The sequence below is a fragment of the Hippichthys cyanospilos genome, chromosome 14 (genome assembly GCF_059441005.1).
Source record: "Hippichthys cyanospilos isolate Australia breed blue-spotted pipefish chromosome 14, RoL_Hcya_1.0, whole genome shotgun sequence".
In the NCBI taxonomy this organism is placed as follows: Eukaryota; Metazoa; Chordata; class Actinopteri; order Syngnathiformes; family Syngnathidae; genus Hippichthys; species Hippichthys cyanospilos.
The window spans coordinates 2,943,795-2,965,916 of NC_142382.1; the positions used below are offsets into that span (position 1 = coordinate 2,943,795).

Below are 22,122 nucleotides of genomic sequence, written 5' to 3' on the forward strand. Positions count from 1 at the left end.
AATGTATGAAAAAAAAAATATCTTCGGTTTTTATTTGACAAATTTAAATCAGTCATTGTGTTGCTGTGTCATTTACTTAGTATTTTTTATTGACACTTAAGGTGCCGTACTGTGTGAGTGGTCATTGAACGCATCAGTATTTTTTATTGACACTTAAGGTGTCGTACTCAATTTTGCTTCTCCATGAGTTTGTTAGCATACCAGCTAATTTGCTGGGCTGTTATTTTTTTCTATTTCAGTAAGTAATTTGAAGTTGAAGGACAAAATCAAAGCAAGATTCAGGAGCATATTTTTTTTTCCAAATGTAAAATGAGTGCAGTTTACAAGCATGTGGTTAAAACGGTTTTGCTGATGATCTGCGTTGCTTTCAAGCACTGGAAACGTAGTGTCAACCATAAAAAAAAAAAGAATTTAAATTTTCATTCACAATAGTCATTGCCTGAGGACAATCAGCTTAGCTTAATGCTAACAAATAATGCCAAATGTCATTGACATGCTAGCAGATAGCATCAATAATTGCAGTTGCAGAAGCAGTGGGTATTTGAAAACTGTCAAAATGGCGCAATCCAAACATTCTTCCACTCTTCCCAGTACAGCAATTTTGTTTCAATTGGGACTTTTACATCTTTGAAAGAAAAAGAATGTTGTTAATTTTATAAAGCTACATTTAACCATTGGGCTGCATGGTAAATTGTTACTTTGAGGACAGGACAAAATGTTCTTTCATTTGTTACATTTGGGTGCACCTGACAAAAAAAGTGAAAATATTTCCAACCGCGTGTGATCTCTGTAGCAAAGGCATTTATCGAAGGCCCTTCACCAAAAAAAAAAAAAACAAATGCAAATTTGTGACATGCAATTAGGTAGGCGTGTTTTCTGATTGGGACAAGTTACTCAAAAATTGCTGCGGTATAAACAAACAAAAAAAAAAGACAAGTGGAGTGAACCAACGTTTAATTGGAAAACATATGCACAAAAAAACAACAGCCATCGGTATAAAAACAAAATCATCTCTTGCGACTTCTAGAACAATTTCGATGTCTAAATAAGAGGTTCAATCGACAATGTGATTTCGTTAGTCAAACGCTGCTATCTCGGCATGACCGGATCATGTTAAGGCATCTGGAATGGAGTCTAAACCAGGCCTAGGTTCAGGCCTACTCTAGTCACACTCAATATGATCTAACTGGCTTCAGGTACTCATAGGAGACATACAGCGCAAGTGGTCAAGGTTTTTCTTTTTGTCTTGGCACTGGAAAAGAAACCGATCGCATCCCGAGGTTACGGCGCTCGCCTTGGGTGTCCGCGGAAGGCTCCCGAGAAACCATGTCAAACTTGGCATAAGTTGTAGCAGGCCACGGGTTTCTCCAGGATGTTGTCACCGTCCACCTCAAACACAAAATCGCAGCGGTGCGCGATCAGGGGGGCGTCGGACAGGGTCACGCTTTGGTTGCCTACGGAGATGACCGTGTCTCTCTGTTGGGAGAAAGCAGATGTTTGGAAGTCTTCGAAACGGGTTTACAAACCAGGATGCGTCAAAGTCAAGGTGCACCTAAAAGCCCTACATTTAAAAAAAAAAAAAAAAAAACTGACGGTGCGATTTATAATCCAGTGTGTTTTATACACGGATTATATCATGCGTTAACTGCATAAACTGCTGACTTCTCTGATCGGAGTAGACATTCTCTTGAGAGCAGCACCATCTAGTGGATACATAACAGAATGCAAATGCTCCACTGTGGCTTTGATTCCATGCAATTCCGTGCGGTTTATGGTGCTGAAAATACGGTACGTTGATACAGTGAAATGAGATTTCCTGTGAAATGACACTCTCTTTTTATACCTTTTTACTATCCAGATGTCCTTTATTTTGTTTCATCCTATCCTATTATATCTTTTAAAAGCTATACATTATATAGCTAGCTTCAAAGCGTAGCAGCTGGTCCACGTTTTTTTTTTGTGGAAAAAGGCACTTTCCTGTTTATTCAAAACATGATAAATGCAAGATAAAACTAAATGACAGTGTCAGACAGAAGTTGTAATGATTTTTTTTTGCACATCTTAAAATTGAAGCAGAAATCAATTTTAATTGGAAAAAAACTGATTCTGAATCGAATCGTAGCCTCAAAACTCGAAATCAAAGCGCAGTGTTTATGTTTGTGTGTGTGTGTGTGTGTGTGTGTGTGTATATATATATATATATATATATATATATATAATTATTAATAGTAACAGAAAAAGACATGTTCCGAACAAATAAAACATAAATAACATAAAAAAATCAAAATACACTTTGACCGATATCTCCTGTATATATTGAAGCAGGAATCCCGTTAAATACAATTGAATCGTTTTGAATCGAACCAATTCTGAATCGATTCACACGCTCAGGAATCGTAATCGAATCCAATCGCGGGACAGTCAAGGATGCCCGCCCCAATTATTAAGAAGTTCGACGCTACATCTCGACTGTCTTCCTCTGCGTCGCGCGGTTTCTCCTCACCCGTTTGGACGATCCTCCGTTATTGACGACGGCGGGGGCGGCGGCATCCGTGGCAACCGTCGGTGCTGCGGCGGCTTTCTCAAAGTCCTTCCTGCAGACGTGCGCCATGATACCCGCCGCCAAGGCATCACCCAGGACGTTTATCATCGTCCTGAAGCGATCCCTGCGAGTAACCAGACGGGGTCATCGACCTGAGCGCCATATGAAAATACCCTATCTTGCCGTTCAAGCGCTTTGCAGCGGGACTCACAAAACCCAATCGATGGCCACGATCAGGGAGATGTCAGCGGGCGGTAGCCCCACAGAGGTCAGGACGATCACCATGGTAACCAGGCCAGCTTGAGGTATTCCAGCTGCGCCGATGCTCGCCGCCGTCGCTGTGATGCTAAAAGAAGCCGGGCTGTTAGACCAGCAAGCCGGGAGCGGGTTTAGACCTTAGACGGCTAGACGGCCAATTGCGGGGCTTGTACGGAGTTCCCTCGCTAAAATTAATTTCTCCCTCGGCACCTTTGCTGCATTCGTAAAGGCACGCAAAACAGGAAAACCGCATTGAATGCAAAACAAACGAAAAAACCTATCACAAAAAAACAACAGGGCGTACTCAGTGTAATAAATGAATCGTTTATTCATTTCTATAATAATTTTTGCATGTTACTAACATTTAAACCGGGTATTTTGTTCACCACTAGATGGCACTAAAGTCTACACTCAATCCCAAACGTATTTTTATTCATGTATTTATTTATTTATTTTTGTATTTATTTTAAAATCGTTCAGACATTTAATTCCAGGTACTTCACGTTTTTTTTTAGTATTTGGCTAAAGAAAGGTCCAAACATGGCTGGTGAGTTAAGAAGTAAGCATAAATGAATTCAGTTCTAAAGTATTTGACTACTTTAGGTACTCCAAGTATTTGATGACTTCAGTTTTTAAAGTACTAAAGTAATCAATTACTTTAGGCAATTAACTACTAAATGAATTGGTTATTTGGGGAAATATCTACTACTCCATTACTCAAGCATTCAAGTACTCAGGTAATCGATTACTCGGCTACCTTAGTACTTGATTAACTACTAAAGTATTGATTTATTTTAGTATTTAATTTAGTGACGGACATTTTTACATTCTCCTTTCGCTTGAACAACTGGAGAAAGATGAAAAATTTGGGAACCGTTTCCACGTCGCCTACCTAATGGTGACGAGCTGACCGAAGTCCAAGTCGTACTCGTTGACTTGAGCGATGAAAATGGCCGCCACGGCCTCGTACAGGGCCGTTCCGTCCATGTTGATGGTGGCTCCCACGGGCAGCACGAAGCGAGCGATCTGACGGTCCACGCCGCAGTTCTCCAGCAGACACTTCATGGTGATGGGCAGGGTGGCCGAGCTGGAAGCGTTCCGATCGGGTCAGCCGGGTCGGGAATGCGCTCGCCGGTGGCGCGAACGCGCTCGCGCGAACGTCCTCACCTTGAAGATGTGGCCAAGGCGATGACCAGAGCCTGCAGGAGGCCTCTGATGAAGGGGAAGGGGTTTTTGCGCGTGAAAAAGAAGTAGAAGAGGGGCAGCAAGATGAGGCCGTGCACAAACAGGCCCGACAGGACCGTGATGAAGTACATGCCCAGTTTTTCCCCCAGGTGGGCCGGGTCATGCATGTCCAGGATCTTTCCCGCCACCAGGAACACAATCCCGAACGGGAAGTACCTGCGGGATGCAAATTATTTGCATTTCCTACGTGCAAAAATTACAACACGTATGTATGCAAGTGTTTTCAAGCCATGGATTCTTTTTTTTTTTAACGATATATATTTAAACGATTATTTTTTTTTTTAACTAATCACAAAATTTTGCTTACTGTATTATTGATTACAGACATACATATATTAGTTTTCAAGCCACTATTTTTTTAAAGTAATTAATTACATTTTCCTTAATCGTGGTTAATTACATTTTATCTTTAAACATTAATTCATATGTGAACATATGTCTGTGTGTGTGTGTATATATCACTCACATACATATATATATATATATATATATATATATATATATATATATATTAGTGTTGTCCATTTTTTTTAACTAATTGCAGCATTTTCCTTCATTACTGTTACTTACACACATACAGTACATATACATTAGTGTTGTCAAGCGATTTCCTTATGTTAAACCAATCAATTGCAACATTTACATATTGTGTGTTGTTGTGTGTTATTTATATATATATATATATATATATATATATATATATATATATTCTATTTTATACTATCAAGGATATGGAATTTATAGCTAATAGCGCCCAAAAGTAGCGGCCGTGCTGCACAAGTTCCTTTTTGTGCAAAATGTACCTTATAATTCAAAATGTAGCAAATATATAATATTTAAGTTTTGTTTTTCATTACAAACTATTCTTCTCACTAGTATTTAATACCACAGTGGCTTTCCTCCCCTGAGTGGAAAGGGCACTTCAGGTGCGCTCTTTATTTTTAGCCGTAATCTGCCTGTGCTCTGTGTTTATTTTTTTCAAGGCAGCGTGTGTGTGTGAGTATGTCCCTCACCACATGGCAGCGTTAATGATCTTCATGACGCACTCATTGATGCACTGACACACGTTGACTAGCGGCGCTCCACGTTCGCCCATCTTCCCCAGGAGCAGCCCTGAAAACGTGCAGATTTCGACTTCTGGTTTTCTCCACAACGTTTCTCCATGTATAACAAAAAATTCACCCTTATCTCCAACACAGAAAACCATGCATCATCTGCCCCTAAATCCATAAAGTTCAATTTACCCCCACAAATTCCAAACCTTGTAGGTCACCCCCAAGAATCTAACCTTTATCCGTCAACCCAACCTAACCTAATCATCTTACCCATAGTGGCTGAGAAGATGACAATCCCCAGGACGTTCATTCCCTTGCTGGTACTGGGCACGATCTTGTAGTTGATGTCTGGCGCCGGGGTGATGTCCAGGAAAACCGGGTGGCCTAGGCGGGGGTTGTGATAGTCGGGCATGACGTAAACGTAATTGGCTTGGGACTCCTTCGCGTTGGAACTCTGCACGATGGGCACTAAGTCTGTTCGGTACTGGAAACCACAACACAGGAAGGAGTTCTCATGGAGATGTTCCACATTCATTTTGGAGGTTGGATCCGCTTACCTGTTGGAAGGTTGCTTCGATGAGATTGGATGGGATCATGTTCCTATAAAAGAAAAAATTGTGGGTTTTCAGGGTTAGGGTTTTTGTCGTCTCGTATAGCTCATACCAGGGATTTAGTCAAGTTTGCTTACATCGAGTCCAAGTTAAGCCTACGTCTGAAAGGTCCTGGTCCAAGTCAAGTTCGAGTCATAATGGTCCGGGTGTAAGTCAAGTCCGAGTTACAAGGGCCTGGGTCAAAGTAACTTTTGAGTCACAAAGGTCCAGGTCTATATCAAGTCTGAGTCACAGCGTTTTGGGTCTGCGTCAAATCCGAGTGACAAAGGTTCATGTATTAGTCAAGTTAGAGCTGCAAAGGTCTGGGTCTGAGTCAAGTCTGATTCACAAGGGTGCGGGTCAAAGTCAAGTCCGAGTCACAAAGTTCCGGGTCTGAGTCCAGTTCAACTTACAAGGGTCTACATCGAAGTCAAGTTTGAGTCACAAAGGTCCTGGTCTAAGTCAAGTCCGAGTCACAAAAGTCCGGGTCAGAGTCATGTCAGAGTCACAAAGGCCCGGCTCTAAGTCAAGTCGGAGTCACAAAGGTCCAGGTCTAAGTCAGGTCTAAGTCACAAAGGCCCGAGTCTGAGTCACAAAGGTCAGAATCCAAGTCAAATCTGAGTCTGGATGAGATCCTGAGTAAACCTTAGGACAGAAAAATACATACTGATTCTGAATATACCATCTTGATGAATCTGAAAAAAAAATCCATTCGAGTTTGCCCCGTTTTTTTCTGTCACGTGTTTCTATCAAATATTTTTTCACGAATGGTCAGGTCATTTGAGTTGGGATCCGAGCAAAGCCCATGTAAAACCCGGTTGTTTACCAACGACCCCCCTCTCCGAAGGGTTTATCCCGCGTACGTCAGCCGGGGCGAGACCGGGGCTGTGCGAGCACGCAAGTGGACTCCGATGTCAAGCGTTAGCTTAGCCGACGGCAGGCAGACGAACACGACGCTCTTAAATAATCAGATTAAGCGGCAGTGTATTCGTGGCGCTCTTACATGAATGGCCCTTAGCTTAAGCGCACTCATAGCGAGCGTAGACGCCGCGAGTGAGTGCGGGATTAACAGCTTAGTAATAAACGCTTTCCCATTCTTAGCCCGCCCGTGACACTGCAACTACTTTACTCTCTGATTTTTTTAAGTCAAAGGTTGTTGGAATCTCTGGTTCGAAATCAAGCCCGAGTCACAAAAGTCAGAGTCACAAAGGTCCGGGTCTAAGTGTATTCGACAAGCCGTGATGCCAATTTACGGTAAAAATTTACAGGCTTGGTCTTAACCGGGCTCCATCAAAAATCCCAGGTCCACCTTTGTCCGACGCAAAGATATTTGAATAAAAATACTTTTGGTTCAGAGACGAGACCGAGACTGATCTCTCGAACTCCAGCACTAAAACCTGCACCCCCAATAATACAAACTTTATCAGGGTCTTGAATGCCACATAGCGCCGGAAATATTTTTTTCAGATTTAGACTAACCTGTAACTCGTATAGTATAAACACTCTATAAATGATCATTTTAAATAGGATACAGTTTTTAGGTATACTTCATTATTTTACTATATAGTATACTTATTAGGAATTTTTAGAGATACAGTAATGCTATTATTAGCCCTGGAAATATTTTTTTCAGCTTTAGACTAACCTGTAACTCGTATAGTATAAACACTCTATAAATGATAATTTTAAAAAGGATTCAGTTTTTAGGTAGACTTTATTATTTTACTATATAGTATACTTTATTATGGATTTTTAGAGATACAGTAATGCTATTAGCACAATATACAGGAGGTCCGCAAAAGGCTTTCTCTTTTCTATGAGGACGAATACACTTGCAAAGCACTGCATTATAATAAATACATTTGTCATTGTTTTGCTTCGCCTGACCCCTAAATGGTGTTTGCTTACCTGATGAGGTCCAGCAGAGCATCGGCCGAAGTCATAACGGGCCCCGAGCTGGCGTGGTGGCTGTCCTTCTCTGTGCCCGTCCCCGGGTGGATGATGAGAACCAGCACGATGCCCACGATGACGGCGATGAAGGTGGTCCACAGGTAGTAGGTGATGGTCAGGACGCCCAGACGCCCGCTGGCCTTGGTGTCCATGGATGACAGACCGGACATAAGACTGCAGCGCCAAAGTAGAAGGCCTGAGGTTAGTCCGCTTGCGAGTCAGATTATTTACTTTCTTTTTGCGACATCGGCCCTTTATTTTTGGAAACAAACATTTGAACCCCTGTGCACACACTGCAAACACATTGCATTTTTTGTCCAAGTTTTGTAAATTTTTTTAAAGGCGTAGTAACTAGTTATTTATGAATATTTTTTTCCTTCAACCACTCATATTGTTCAGTGGCGTCAGTTCTATCGACACCCACAAAAACAAAAAATGGTATGGTCTGGCTTTGTAGTCATGACGATGACATTGCTATTAACTGGTCTTTACCGCCACCTACTGTCTTGAGTTGAAACACAAATCAACAAAGAATTTTCCCTTTGCTGACATAGTTTGACCGCCGCTCAATGGAATGTTGCAAAAATCGCAGGAAAGTCAATGTCATAAATCCTATTAAAATGCATCTCAAAAATTGTCATTACAATGGTTTTATATGGTCCAAAATTTGGACAAAAAAGTTTTGTACACAAAATCTCGCACACCCAGTGGCAATCACAAAAAAAATGTCAGAATCATTGCATTTTGAAATCCTTCATATTTTAATCATGTGCTGGAAATTTCAGCTCCCTAGTGCTTGATTAAAAAAAAAAAGGAATTTCCATCATTTGAAACTGCCACAAGGGTTAAAGAATGACTTGGTTAGAATAACCAGTACAGATCAAATCAATGTATTGTTCATATGATAAGATGTGGTAAATGAATGTGGTACAAAATGAATTTTGTACCTGGACGTGATGAGAGGCAGAATCAGCATCTTTAGCATCCTCATTAGCAGCTCCCCAGGAAAAGAAAAGTAGATCTTGGCCTGGCGATTCGGGGCATCGGAAATAAAACTCGGAAAATTATTGGGCTGGCAGAGAATGGTTTGATTATTCTACTTATTCCTCTACATTGCTGACAGGATAAGACTAAAAACGCATTACTTACAGTAAATACATGGCAATCTACCGTTTTGCGAGTGTACATTTATCTCATTCGCTGCCAATGACGGATATAGACGTCAGAAATTCCTTTTTACCGGGCTGGCAAGGAATGAGTTAATTTTTCTATTTGTGACAATACATTGCCGGCATAAGAAGAATAAATATGCATTACATGCAGTAAATAGCAGAGAAGCTGCCATTTTGCAAATGAACATGTATCTCATTCGCTGCCAATGACAAATTTGGACGTCAAAAATTCCTTTTTGCTTTTTTCACTTTTTAATGATTTCATTATTCTATTGGGATAAGAAGAATAAAAATGTGATAATTGCAGTAAATAACGGATGATCCGCCATTTTGCGAATGAACATACACCTCATTCATTGCCAGTGACGCCTATAAACGTAAAAAAATATATTTTTACTGGGCTGGCGAAGGGCGATTTAATTATTTTACTTGTTGCTAGTATAAGAATAATAAAAATGCGTTACTTGCGGTAAATTACTGACACGCTGCCATTTTGCGAATAAATAATTAACTCTCACTGCCAATGACGGCTATAGGCGTCAAATTTATTTAGACTGGTCTTTCAACGAACGGTCTAAACATTGCTGGCATTAGAAGAAAATAATATACAATCTACGGTAAATAAAGAAGAATAACGAACATTTAATTCATTCAAAGATCCATATTTACTGTACAGGCTGTGAATAATCTAAAACGTTGACTTCCATTGACGGCTATAGACGTCCAGAATGAATTTTTACTGGACCGGCAGTGCATACGTTGATTTTAGAGTAGCAACAAGTGTCAGGAAGACATCTCCTACCTGCGTTGACAGATTGAGCGACCTGAGGAGGAACCCCAACACGCAGCCCGTCACCACAGCAAAAACGGACAGCGTCAGGAGGCCGTTCCTCTTACAGTACTCCTTCACGTACGCATTGAGCTTGGGCGACATATTTGGCAGCATCTTCTTCCACCACTCCATCCTGACACACCGTCCCGGCCCCGCCGCCCTATCCGCCCAGGTGAGGTACACCGAGTATTCCCCGAGATCCGCCTACCCGTATAAATCCCGTGTTGCTCTCTACCCGTATAAATCCCGCGTTGCTCTGGTCTCAAGGATGAGCTGTTCATTCAGGTCTGGGAGAGTGCGAGTGTTTCCTGATTCGTTCCCGGTAAAGTCTCCCAGTATATTGGATTATCCTCCTTCCATGCCAACAGAGACTCCCTCCCGCCTTTTGCTTTAAGAGGGTTCAGGACAAGATGCGGGTGCGGAGTCCATTCGTAGCTCATTAGGAGAAAATCACCCGCACTTTCATTCACAAAGAAACGGGCGAGCCGGCTCACCTATGGCAACTGCACCTTAAATGAAAAGTCATTTCCTGTTTCAAAATGCTTGACTTAAGAGTTGGCATCATTCGGTGGGCTTGTTTGTAAGTCAAATGAGTTTCCCCATTGAAATGAATGGGGAAGCATTCATCTGTTCCAGCCTCCCAGAAGACAGGAAAAAAAAAAACACGAGAGCATTGAAAAACATCCAAACAAATAGCGTTAAAATGCACATGACATAAAGAATTAAAATATTTTTTTAAACATTACCTGCACAGTGGATATTGCGCTGCTGCTTCTGATATACATGCCTTGACCACTAGAGGGCGGCGGTTTACATAATACTCTGTAGGGTTGACCGTGAAACACAAGGAAGACTAAGTTGCAAAACAGAAAGAATATACGCCTGTGAGTATCTCATTCAATCCCAAAGACGTATTCTTAATTTTTTTTAAAGGCCTATACACTCAACCCCAATTTTTTTTTTTCCAAAAGTTAAGTTAACACGGGTTGGCAACTCTGCTCCGCGAAGGCTGCTATCCTGCATGTATTTGATGTTTCATTCCTCCACAACACAAGAAAGCTCTTCAGCAGCCATGATAATGAGCTTGGTCATTTGAGTCGAGTGTGTTGAAAGACAGAAACATCTAAAACATGCAGTATGGCGGCTTTCGTAGATTGCCCACTCGCGGAAATTTTTGGTTCTAAATGAGTTATTGTTATATTGTCTGTCTACATGTGTTGCTCCATCTGTGTTCAAATCAAAAGTTCTATGGTTTGGTTAAAACACACACTGCGCACTTATCTTTGTTTTATTTTGATAGAGCGCCCCTTCAGGCCTGGAGTATAAACTACACCGAATCATTGTTTTGTTGTGGACGTGCATATATTATCTTTACTCGAATGTTCTTAAAGAAATAAGAAAAAGATCTACACAACACCTATGTGAATGGGACCTTAGCTTTTGCAGGACACATCAGGTGGGAGTGGCATTAAACAGCTTGAATCACCAAGCCACGCCCCCCCAGCAAACCCAATTATCCCTGCCGCATGCCTTATTGAGCTTCCCTACGTCATGGCCTCGACCGTCCTGAACTTGCCTCTCTTAACAATGTCCACCGACGTCACTTGTCACCAATCCAATAACCTGTAAATCCCCATCGGGAGCAATATAGCCAGTGTAAATGTTGCGACACTGGAAAAGACATCAGGACAACATTTGCTGTGCAACAGAAAAGTATACTCTGAGTTATGAAGATATCTCAAAATTAACTTCATTTATTTTGAGCCCTTTGAGCGAAATACAATATATACAACAATAAATAACACAAAGATAAAGCTCTGTTATAATGTACAATTATCACACTGTTAATGGAAACAAAATCATTAAATACAATTAAATAGACTTCAACATTTTTTGTCACACTACAATAACTCATTCAATCCCAAAGACATATTTTTAGGATTCCAGACATTAAATCCCAGGTACTTCATTAAAGGAAAAATGGTCGATGGTCATAGTGTAGCGGGAGCCAGATCGTGCGCCGCTGAATCGTGGTGGCGCGTTTTGCCAAGTTAGAGGCCACCACTTCCTGTTTTTTTTGGACTCTTTCAAGTCTGTTTGACTGCATCTCTTGCTGTATGACTGTATGCTAAAATATGAATGTTTAGTACCTCATGAGGCAAAATCTTGACGATTTCAGAGCTTCAGAATGCTTGGTTTAACTTAACCCAGGGGTATCAGGGGAATTTATGTCACCTTTATGTACAAAAATGTGATAGTAGCACAAGTAACTATGCTGTACATTTACTGTATATATTTATGAAATTGAAATAGGAATATTTAATATGTCATAATTGGAATATTAGGGTTTAGAGTCCCGAACTGGAGTACTGTACGGTTTTCCGAATGGGATAATTTCGAGATCCGACCGTCCACATGGACCTTAGCAATAAGAGCGCCAGTGCACCATCTGTTGGCGTGATTGTGCAATTACACCACGGCAAACGCATGGTTCCCCAGCCACATTATTTGAGGAATGTCTCACACTTGAAAGGCGCGTGAAAATACGTCTTTGGGATTGAATGAGTTTTTAAAACACAAATGAGAATAAAATTATGGATTAATGATAAAAAAAAAACTTTCATCTTAATGTGATCACGGCTCAAAGAAATGAAAATGATTCTAACCATATATTAGGAGATACAAATTTTTACTGTCACTTTGAAAATGAATACATAAAAAAATACAAATTAATATAAAGTGAAATAAAATCATGTATAACGTAACATAATTATGAAATAACAAAATGACTTGTAGAGTTGGTGTTTTAATAACATCATTAACTCATTAAATTCCAAAGACATATTTTTATATATACTTCAAGAGTATTAGACATTAAATCTCAGTTTATTTTTTTATTTTTTATTTTAAATTACTTATTTATACAAAAAATATATTGTGAGACCCTCTTTAGCCCAAATATTTGACCAAAAAAAACAACCCTGTAAATTCCATTACTTTAGTTACTGTTAACTATTTAGTTACTAGTTACTGAGTTAGCTAACTAGGTAGCATGGTAGTGATAAATAACCATCAGTTCGATATTTTGCAGTTCCACATTGACACTAACTATATAGCTAACATTAGCAACAGCATTTTGATTTAGGCTTAGAAATCCAGTCACCTTTGAACATATACCGAGTTAGCTAACTAGGTAGCATTGCAGCGATAAATAACAATCAGTCCGATAGTTAGCAGTTCCAAACTGACGCTAACGAAATAGCTAACATTAGCAACAGTATTTTGAATTGAGCATGGAAAGCTGAGAGCGATAAATAGCCATCAGTTCGATAGTTTGCAGTTCCGCACAAACACAACCATACACGCACAAAACTCAAAAATATATTATTCAGACACACTACCGCTTTTGTCCATATAGTGGCGCCATAATCAAAGAAAACTGTAGGTTCTTCAGTGCTGCTATAAGTACTGCAATTTTGCTTCTTTTTTGTTTTGCAAAACCTCTATTTTTTTTTACTTGGAGAGCACACAATTTTTGGAGTTGGTATTTTGTCTGACAAGCATTGACTTAAGGGTTTAGGAATGACTGTCTTTATGCAAATTAAGCTGAGCGCACCTGCCTTTGTGAAAGTCAGACGCTTCCTCTTTTTTTTTTTTTTTTTGATTTGTTGGACGCTTATACTTAAGTCTGAGGGAAGTGGTATGTGATTTATTATATTTAACCAAAAATAGACGTATTAAGTACCTCTGCCTAAGCAGTTTTGACTGGTCTAACAGCTCTCACTTACTCTAAATGCTCTTTAATGACCTCACACAAATTTATGGAAGACAACCATCAGCATATCATAAAATCGGCGCTCATTGACAGTGGATGAGGTTTTTGTACTGCTGCTTCAGCGCTTTGCATCACTGTGGTTGAGTTTCGCCGGAGGAACCAAACTCGTCCTTGGCTGTAAGTAACAGAATTCTCATTACTTTCATGATGTTACCATCTGTTGTTTTGCACCCAAAAAAAAAAAGCCTAAAAAAAAAGGATGATTCTCCTGTTCTCTTTTTCAACGCTCAAAAATATCCAGACGGTTTCAGAGCATTCGAGATAGCTACGCTTCAGTTTTTTTTCCCCACTGTTCAATTGTTTATGCTGACCACAATTCTTCATTTTTTGGAATTGAAGAGTTACAATATTGATCAATTCACACGGGACATTTGAACTACTATAGACAATTGCATCTTTAAAAAAATCTAAATATATAAAAAAAATAAATCCAAAACTGTTAATCCATTGATACTTTTCAAAACCAAACCAAGTCAAGTTAGCATGCACAATATGTGAGGTACCTTTTAAAAGTACCTAAAATGTAAAAAAAAAAAAAAAGTGAATGAATTATTAAACAAAATCTTGTCAATAATTGTCAAACCAACACAAAGCAAAAATCTATCAAAGCTCATCTTGGGTAAGTACGCTAACGTTAATGAATAATCTCTTATGTTTTGTCAGTTCAATCGACTGTGTTTTCCTGCTGTCACAGCTAGCGTTATCGAGATATAGCATATGCTAACTTTTTTTTTTATCATCAATTAGTAACCCATAAATATCTCCAATGTTTTGCAAAGTTAAGTAAGCAACAAAACTCCATGCACGACATCAGCTGCTAATGGCTCGTTTTTAATGTTTTGCTGTGGGCTCTTTGCCAAGCTAGCATTAGCTAGCTAGCTTTAGCTAGCCTGTTGAAATAGCCATTTTTACTGAACAAAAGTGACCAGATAAGTTTAATAAAGTCCACCATCTTTGGCTATAGATACAATAATGTCCAGTGAGAGCCTAATAAAAATGTTTTCACGACCGAACTAAAAGTCATGCAGTTAAAAAAACTTCTTCTCCCCTTTCCTCTCCCCCTGATAGCGGGCGAGGTGCGCCGACCCACCCTGACCGTCTTCCCCCCTTCCAAAGAGCAGCTGCAAACAGGCGACGCCAAGGCCGTGTGCGTGGCCCAAGGGGGCTACCCGGAATGGACCCTGGGCTGGAAGGTGGGCGGCACCCCCAGAACCTCGGGGGTGTCGCAAAGCCCCCTGGGAGAGCCCGGCGCCGACGGCCTTTACAGCTGGACCAGCACCTTGAGCCTCCCGGCGGACCAGTGGAGCACGGCCCAAACCGTGACCTGCGAGGCCACCAGAACCGGGCAGAACCCCATCGTGCAAACCGTACCCGACCCGGGACGATGCCAGTAGAACCCCGAGCCCTCGTCCTTGCAAAGATGAAGCATTGTGAAATAAAATGTTTGAATTTCACCAATAAGTCTGTGTACAAAGTGTTTATTGGGACAAAGGAAGCAAATTGCCTCGCGAAATTGCTTAAATAAAATGTACAATGTGTAGGGTTTAACAACATCTAGTGGTGAACCCACCATAATTTCAAGAATATGAAAAAGCGTCTTCTGGTCTATCTCATCAATGTTTATTTTCTCCAATTGTAGGTTTAAAATCAGTATATTACACATATTACTATCCTATGGATACCCAACCAAAAAAATTAAAATAAAAACAAATTCATTGTAGTGGTAGTAGAATTGTAATGAATGGTTTCTCTGAGACACTGTAGCGCTAATGGTTTAAAAATTATTGCATGCCCCTCAGTTCACCACTAGATTTCGCAAAATCTGAAATTTCATCCAAAAAAACAAGGAAAATAACAAAAACATTGATCTTGAAATGCTCCAACAACAATTGAAAGATATATTTTACAAACAAATTGAATGTATGGACTCTGTAAAGACGTATAAATACGTCTTTGGGATTGAATGAGCTAGAAGATAATATTGACATCACATTTATTTGTTTCAAAATGTAGTCTGCCTTGAAAATTCATCCATGGTTGATTTTGAAACATTATAATATATCCTCAATCATTTTATTCAGCCTTCATTCGCCCAGAAATCGTCTTTGTTGAGATTCGATTTTTTTAAGGGTTTAAATATGTCCCTGAAAACAAGACAAAACTACAAATGATCAACAAACAACAACATAAGAATAATAAGGGTAAAAAAATGATAGTGTTGCCGGTCTGCTTCAGCGATGGAGCGTCTTGATGAGCAGTCATGCTCATCTTTCGGATCGTCTTCCGCTTTCACTTCTCTCAAAGCCCGAAGAGGTTTTTGTACGCCTCTGAATCACCGTGTGAACCTTCCGCCGCCGTAATTGACGAAACAGTAGTAATCGGCCAGGTCTTCCGGTTGGACGCCGCTGATGGTCAGAGTGTAGTCGGAGCCGGATCGTGCCCCGCTGAATCGAGATGGCACCCCAGAGAAGCGTTGTGCTGCATAGTAGATGAGCAGTTTGGGAGGCTGTCCCGGTTTCACTTGGTACCAACTGAGACTATATCCAATGTTTGAACTCCCCGTGGCGCCGATGGTCACCGTCGCGCCAAGAGAGACGGACTTGATTCTCTCCGTCTGCCTCACAAAATCATCCGCGGAAGATTCTGAAATGAGATCAATGAAGAATCGAAACACCGAGTATCAAACCAATGCCAGAAGAACGTTTATACACAAACGAAAACTTCGAGTGAATTCATCGTCGGATTTTCTTTCAAAGAGCCTGACCCGAGATCAGCAGAGTCCAAAGGACCAGCGAGAGCGCGGGCGTCCACATCCTGACCCGAGATGCGAGTAAAGTTTGTTTGAAAAGAGCGTTGGCGACTTTTGAAGAAGCGGAGGAGCGGCCGAGCGTGGCAGCTCATGCAAATCAAGCTAACAGCGCACCTGGCAATGCGAAAGTCAGACGTCACCGCGTCCTGGTTTTAGTTCGACTCTGTGAAGCCACCAGAACCCCATCGTGCAAACCGTGCCCGACCCGGGACGATGCTCGTAGAACCCGAGCCCTCGTCCTTGCAAACATGAAGCATTGTGGAATAAAATCTTTGAATTTCACCAATAAGTTTGTGCAAAAAGTGTGTATTGGGAAAAGGGAAGCAAATTATGAGAAGACATGTGGCCTCCATGTGATTAACGCATGAATAAAATGAAATAAAATGAAGATTGTATATTACATACATATTAAGAAATATATTCTCTAGTATAAGATCCAAAAAAAAAATCAACACATTTATCACACAATACCAGAACTGCATTTGTCATGGTATCTTATGGCTTATTCCTCAATAAAATGAAAAATCATTTGCAATAAAAAATCATTTACAATCAGTACCATCGCCATTTACAAAAGAAATGCAAATATAATCTTTATAACATATGCAAAAAATATTTACAAATATGTAATTTGTGACAGATATATTGTGGACAAAACTTCATCACACAAATTTGATTGGATTTGATACTTTATTTACAATTTCACAAATACATTTGCACGTAAAACAAATAGGTTCAATAACTACACATATACAGGCATATTTTTTTATTTAGATTGGATTACATAAACTATTGAATAAATGTCATTTAATACTGCATTTACTGTTTTATATTTATAAAATAAACGGAAAATAACATTACCATTGTTTACCAAACACATTCAAATATAATCTGTATAATATAAAAATATAATATAATACAATATAATAATAATAATAATAATAATAATAATAATAATAATAATAATAATAATAATATATACAACTATAAAAATATACATACAAATGTTTATCTTTTAACAGATGGACTCAAATTTTATTACAGAAATGTGATTTTATTTGATATTTTATTGAGTATTTCATAAATATATTTTTCAAGCAAATAGATCAATAATTACACACAAACAGGCGTAAATATATATTGCACTTCCAACAATAGCTTATAATAGCACACTACAGCTCCCTCCCCATTAAAATAAAGAATATCTTAACCATAATTTACAAAATCAATTCAGATATTCTCCGTTCAAAAAATGCACTTTGCTCAAAACTTTCATTGGATGAATAGCTTGATGTGGGTTCCGCTTGATGAGCAGTCATGCTCATCTTTCGGATCGTCTTCCGCTTTCACTTCTCTCAAAGCCCGAAGAGGTTTTTGTACGCCTCTGAATCACCGTGTGAACCTTTCGCCGCCGTAATAGACGAAACAGTAGTAATCGGCCAGGTCTTCCGGTTGGACGCCGCTGATGGTCAGAGTGTAGTCGGAGCCCGATCGTGCCCCGCTGAATCGAGATGGCGCCCCAGAGAAGCGTTCGTCTGCTGCATAGATGAGCGGTTTGGGAGGCTGTCCCGGTTTCACTTGGTACCAACTGAGACGATATCCAATGTTTGAACTCCCCGTGGCGCCGATGGTCACCGTCGCGCCGAGAGAGACGGACTTGATTCTCTCCGTCTGCCTCACAAAATCATCCGCGGAAGATTCTGAAATGAGATCAATGAAGAATCGAAACATCGAGTATCAAACCAATGCCAGAAGAACGTTTATACACAAACGAAAGCTTCGAGTGAATTCATCGTCGGATTTTCTTTCAAAGAGCCTGACCCGAGATCAGCAGAGTCCAAAGGACCAGCGAGAGCGCGGGCGTCCACATCCTGACCCGAGATGCGAGTAAAGTTTGTTTGAAAAGAGCGTTGGCGACTTTTGAAGAAGCGGAGGAGCGGCCGAGCGTGGCAGCTCATGCAAATCAAGCTAACAGCGCACCTGGCGATGCGAAAGTCAGAAATCACCGTGCTCTGTTTTTAGTTGGACTCTGGACTCTTCCACGTCAATCTGAGGGCATCGGTGGCTGCATGACTGTACAAAAAAAAGAGAACTTTGAACCCGTCATTTTAAAACTCAATGTGATTAATATTTTCACAATTCAATATAAAATGAGATCAAATGATTTTTTTTATGATTAATAACCCAATGTTCTGTCCTTCCTAGATGTTACAATGACTTCTATCAAGGTCACAGGTGTCAAACTCAAGGCCCGTGTTCCAGATCTGGCCCGCCACATCATTTTATGTGGCCCGGGAAATGCTGATTTGATTTCAAGTTTCTGGCTAAAATACCAAACTTCAAAGTTATTTTCAACTTTTAAAAGTTTTTGGGAGAAAAAAAACATTTTTTTTTGTTCCCAATTTCTCTTTGGAACAATTTTTACTGACCTGTGATTTCAAACCTAGCTACTGGCAGAAACCCATTGATAGTGCACTATCAAAAGCGGCCAGAGGCGGCGCCAAAAAACAAAAACAAAAATCCAAACAAGGCACAAATCTCTAACTATTAAAAGATCAACCAAAACACGCCCGAAACACCCAAATAATTTCACGGATCCCTTTATAGAACGACCTCTATCATCCATAAATCGATTTTTTAAAAGTAATTGTCAACATTTGCCTCTCCCAGATGACTTTGTATTCGAAAAACAATCCTGAACTGAGGGCACTTATTTTATGAAGAAGCATTCACACATTCATTGACCTAAGGTCAAGTTAGAGTAAACTTTATAATGCTCAGTAAGTCAAAAATAAATTATGTGACAAGTTTGATTGAAAATGGCACTCATGCAAATGAAGCAGTGATTGCACCTGCTTATATGAAAGTGAGAGGCCACTGCTTCCTCTTTTTTTTTGGAACTTGTTGGACCCCTCTACATCGGTCTGTTAGTATCTGTTTTATTTTATTTTGCAAAAAAAATAAAGACAAATTTAATACCGCTATTTTCGTACGCAGTGCTAACCAATCCCAAAAGGCCCCATGCCGAGCGCCCTCGATTGAACTCGAACACGTTTATGGAGGAAATCGTTAGCATCTCGCCGCGCTTTGACACGCCACAAGGTTTTTGTACGGCCGTTTCACCGCTTTGCATCACTGTGGTGGAGTTTCGGTGGAGGAACCAAACTCGTCTTGGGCTGTAAGTAACACATTTTTATCACTACTCCCCTTCTTTCGTGTGGTTTTGCGCCAAATTGAACCATTTTTCCATTGTATATTTTGATATTTTAAAACATTTTTTTTCGATCAAATGATATCTTTCCGACGCCAAAACATTCTGCGCATTTGGAGCGTCCATGCTTTTATTTTTCACACTCCTTACTTGTTCATTTTGTCTAATATTTGGCGATTTACATTAAATAAAAGAAAAAAAAATTACGTGACTGAAAACGCTGGAAGAATTTCACCGCAAATGTAATATTTCTGAACACGGGTCCTGCATTGAAGGGATGCTAAAACTAAATTTTGCAATTTTCCGCGTTAAAAAAATTAATCGTTGAGTTCCTACAGGTTATTCGGACTAATACGTAAAAACTGTAAAATGATCTCTTTCCATCAAAAATGTATTCAACTGAATTGACATCATTAAAAAACACAGAAAAAAATCAAACAATTTCAACGTTAAATGTCCAGTTCGTACTGATGGAGTACGATGCTACTTTCTAAAAAAAAATACTTGAACGCTTTTTACCCTTTTTCATGATAATCACGATATAAAAGCACTCAAATCTTTTGTGCAACACGTTCTCGTCAAAACATTTTCCGCACAAATTTATTTGGAGCGCTTGCCTTTATTTATTATGTATGTTTCATAACTTTATTCTTCATCATTCATCCGGCGCAGCACTGAACATGTAAATGTCCAATCATTTTTTTCAAAAGTTTCTATATACATGAAATAACGTATCTTAAAAGAAACGTGTAAGCAACCATTATTTATTTATTTATTTAATTTATTTTAACAAAACAAGCATCCAGATGGATCTGTAGTATGTGCAAAAAACACAATTTTACATGCTAATATAAGCGGCTAATGACTACTTCTCAAAGTTGTACTGTGAGCTAGCTGCATCCGCTTTCATTTTTTTTATATATAAGTAGCTCATTAATATTGTCAATGTTTTGTAAAACTAAAATGTGCAGATGGGTCCTAAATAAAACCTAGTGACAAAAATTGTCATGCTAAACATACATTAGCTGCTAACAACAGCTTTTTTCAGTTTGGCTGTGGGCTCCTTGCCACAGTTAATCTTAGCTAACTAACATTAAAATCAGTAGCATTAGCTTAAATATTGTTTATAGAAGTAAATCATGCTTATCAGTGTTTAGTTCAACAAAATGGAACAGACACGTTCTAAGTCATCACAAGGAGCAACAAATTGTCATGCTAGTAGTATATTTACAACTTGAATTTTTGGCTGTGGGTTCCTTGCCACAGTTAGCTTTAGCTTACTAACATTTTTTTATATTCTTTTTAAATAAGTAACAATATTACAATATTTTTGTTGATGGAAGTAACTCTTTTTTTCTTGTCACTGTTCTGTTCAAAAAAAATACACAGCCACGTTTTAAGTAAGGGAACAAGAATTGAATTGCTAACAGTACCTTAGCTGCTAATAATTAGTTTTTCATTGTTGGCTCATTATCACAGTTAGCATTAGCTAGCTAACTAATGTAGTCCAGCTATTTGAGAATAAATGACATCATTATTGTCGCCTTTTACAATACAATATTCCCCAGAAGTGTCTTGCGTAAGAGCTAGGAACAAAATGGACTTGCTAGTCGTACATTAAACGCTGACAATTCGTTTTCAAATGTTGGGCTGTGGGCTCCTTGCACCAGTTAGCATTAGCTAAATAATGTAGTCCACTGATGTTGCGCAATTTTAAAAAAACTTCTTCTCCCCATTCCTCTCCCCCTGATAGCGGGCGAGGTGCGTCGACCCACCCTGACCGTCTTCCCCCCTTCCAAAGAACAGCTGCAAACAGGCGACGCCAAGGCCGTGTGCGTGGCCCAAGGGGGCTACCCGGAATGGACCCTGGGCTGGAAGGTGGGCGGCACTCCCAGAACCTCGGGGGTGTCGCAAAGCCCCCTGGGAGAGCCCGGCGCCGACGGCCTTTACAGCTGGACCAGCACCTTGAGCCTCCCGGCGGACCAGTGGAGCACGGCCCAAACCGTGACCTGCGAGGCCACCAGAACCGGGCAGAACCCCATCGTGCAAACCGTGCCCGACCCGGGACGATGCCAGTAGAACCACGAGCACTCGTCCTTGCAAAGATGAAGCATCGTGAAATAAAATGTTTTGAGTATCAACATCAGTCTGTGGAGAAAGTCATGTTCAATAAATTAAATAAATATGCTAATATATTCTCTAGCATACGATACAAAAAAAAAAAATCAACACATTTATCACTCAATACCAGAACTGCATTTGTCATGGTATCTTATGGCTTACTCCTCAATAAAATGAAAAATTATTTACAATAAAAAATAATTTACAATCATTACCATCACCATTTACGAAAGAAATGCAAATATAATCTTTATAACATATGCAAAAAATATTTACAAATATGTAATTTGTGAAAGATATATTGTGGACAAAACTTTATGACACAAATTGGATTGGATTTGATACTTTATTTACAATTTCATAAATACATTTGCACTTCAAACAAATAGGTTCAATAACTTCACACATTCAGTCATATTTTTTTATTTGGATTGGATTACATAAACTATTAAATAAATGTTATTTAATACTGCATTTACTGTTTTATATATATAAAATAAAA

At 39.6% G+C, this 22,122-nt stretch overlaps 1 protein-coding gene and 3 gene segments (V, D, J or C); 1 reads left to right on the forward strand and 3 right to left on the reverse strand.

Moving 5' to 3' along the window:
• Positions 1–937: 937 nt before the first annotated feature.
• On the reverse strand, positions 938–9,924 carry LOC148412515 (excitatory amino acid transporter 5-like). 2 transcript variants are annotated; one of them, XM_088433069.1, is made up of 11 exons: positions 9,615–9,924; positions 8,588–8,667; positions 7,599–7,814; positions 5,658–5,700; positions 5,371–5,584; positions 5,059–5,158; positions 3,968–4,201; positions 3,693–3,887; positions 2,754–2,888; positions 2,581–2,666; positions 938–1,508 (listed from the first exon to the last, which is right to left on the reverse strand). In XM_088433069.1, exons 1-11 carry the CDS (start codon positions 9,774–9,776, stop codon positions 1,330–1,332), a joined length of 1,644 nt encoding a protein of 547 aa, XP_088289195.1. In that variant the 5' UTR covers positions 9,777–9,924; the 3' UTR covers positions 938–1,329. The 2 variants fall into 2 exon arrangements, with proteins under 2 accessions (XP_088289195.1, XP_088289194.1); XM_088433068.1 differs by having other exon boundaries at positions 938–1,476; positions 2,504–2,666.
• A 5,183-nt stretch (positions 9,925–15,107) lies between these two features.
• Positions 15,108–16,304, reverse strand: LOC148412516 (Ig kappa chain V region 3547-like). The segment is given in 2 exon segments: positions 15,108–16,122; positions 16,244–16,304. Coding segments are annotated over 2 exon segments (360 nt in total).
• Positions 16,305–17,322: 1,018 nt separating this feature from the next.
• LOC148412517 (Ig kappa chain V region 3547-like) lies at positions 17,323–18,168 on the reverse strand. The segment is given in 2 exon segments: positions 17,323–17,988; positions 18,110–18,168. Coding segments are annotated over 2 exon segments (360 nt in total).
• Positions 18,169–19,345: 1,177 nt separating this feature from the next.
• On the forward strand, positions 19,346–21,629 carry LOC148412518 (Ig kappa-b4 chain C region-like; the record flags this gene model as incomplete). The annotated part of the segment is given in 2 exon segments: positions 19,346–19,466; positions 21,253–21,629. Coding segments are annotated over 2 exon segments (447 nt in total), but the record flags the coding sequence as incomplete, so codon positions are not given.
• Positions 21,630–22,122: the final 493 nt, after the last annotated feature.

Excerpts from the sequence above, each read along its gene's own strand:
- LOC148412515 (XM_088433068.1), bottom strand. The coding sequence starts at position 9,776 with ATGGAGTGGTGGAAGAAGATGCTGCCAAATATGTCGCCCAAGCTCAAT. Across the intron at positions 2,889-3,692 it reads GGTCAGCTCGTCACCATTAG|CATCACAGCGACGGCGGCGA; the intron begins GTAGGCGACGTG and ends GGCTTCTTTTAG. Across the intron at positions 2,667-2,753 it reads GTGGCCATCGATTGGGTTTT|GGATCGCTTCAGGACGATGA; the intron begins GTGAGTCCCGCT and ends GGTTACTCGCAG.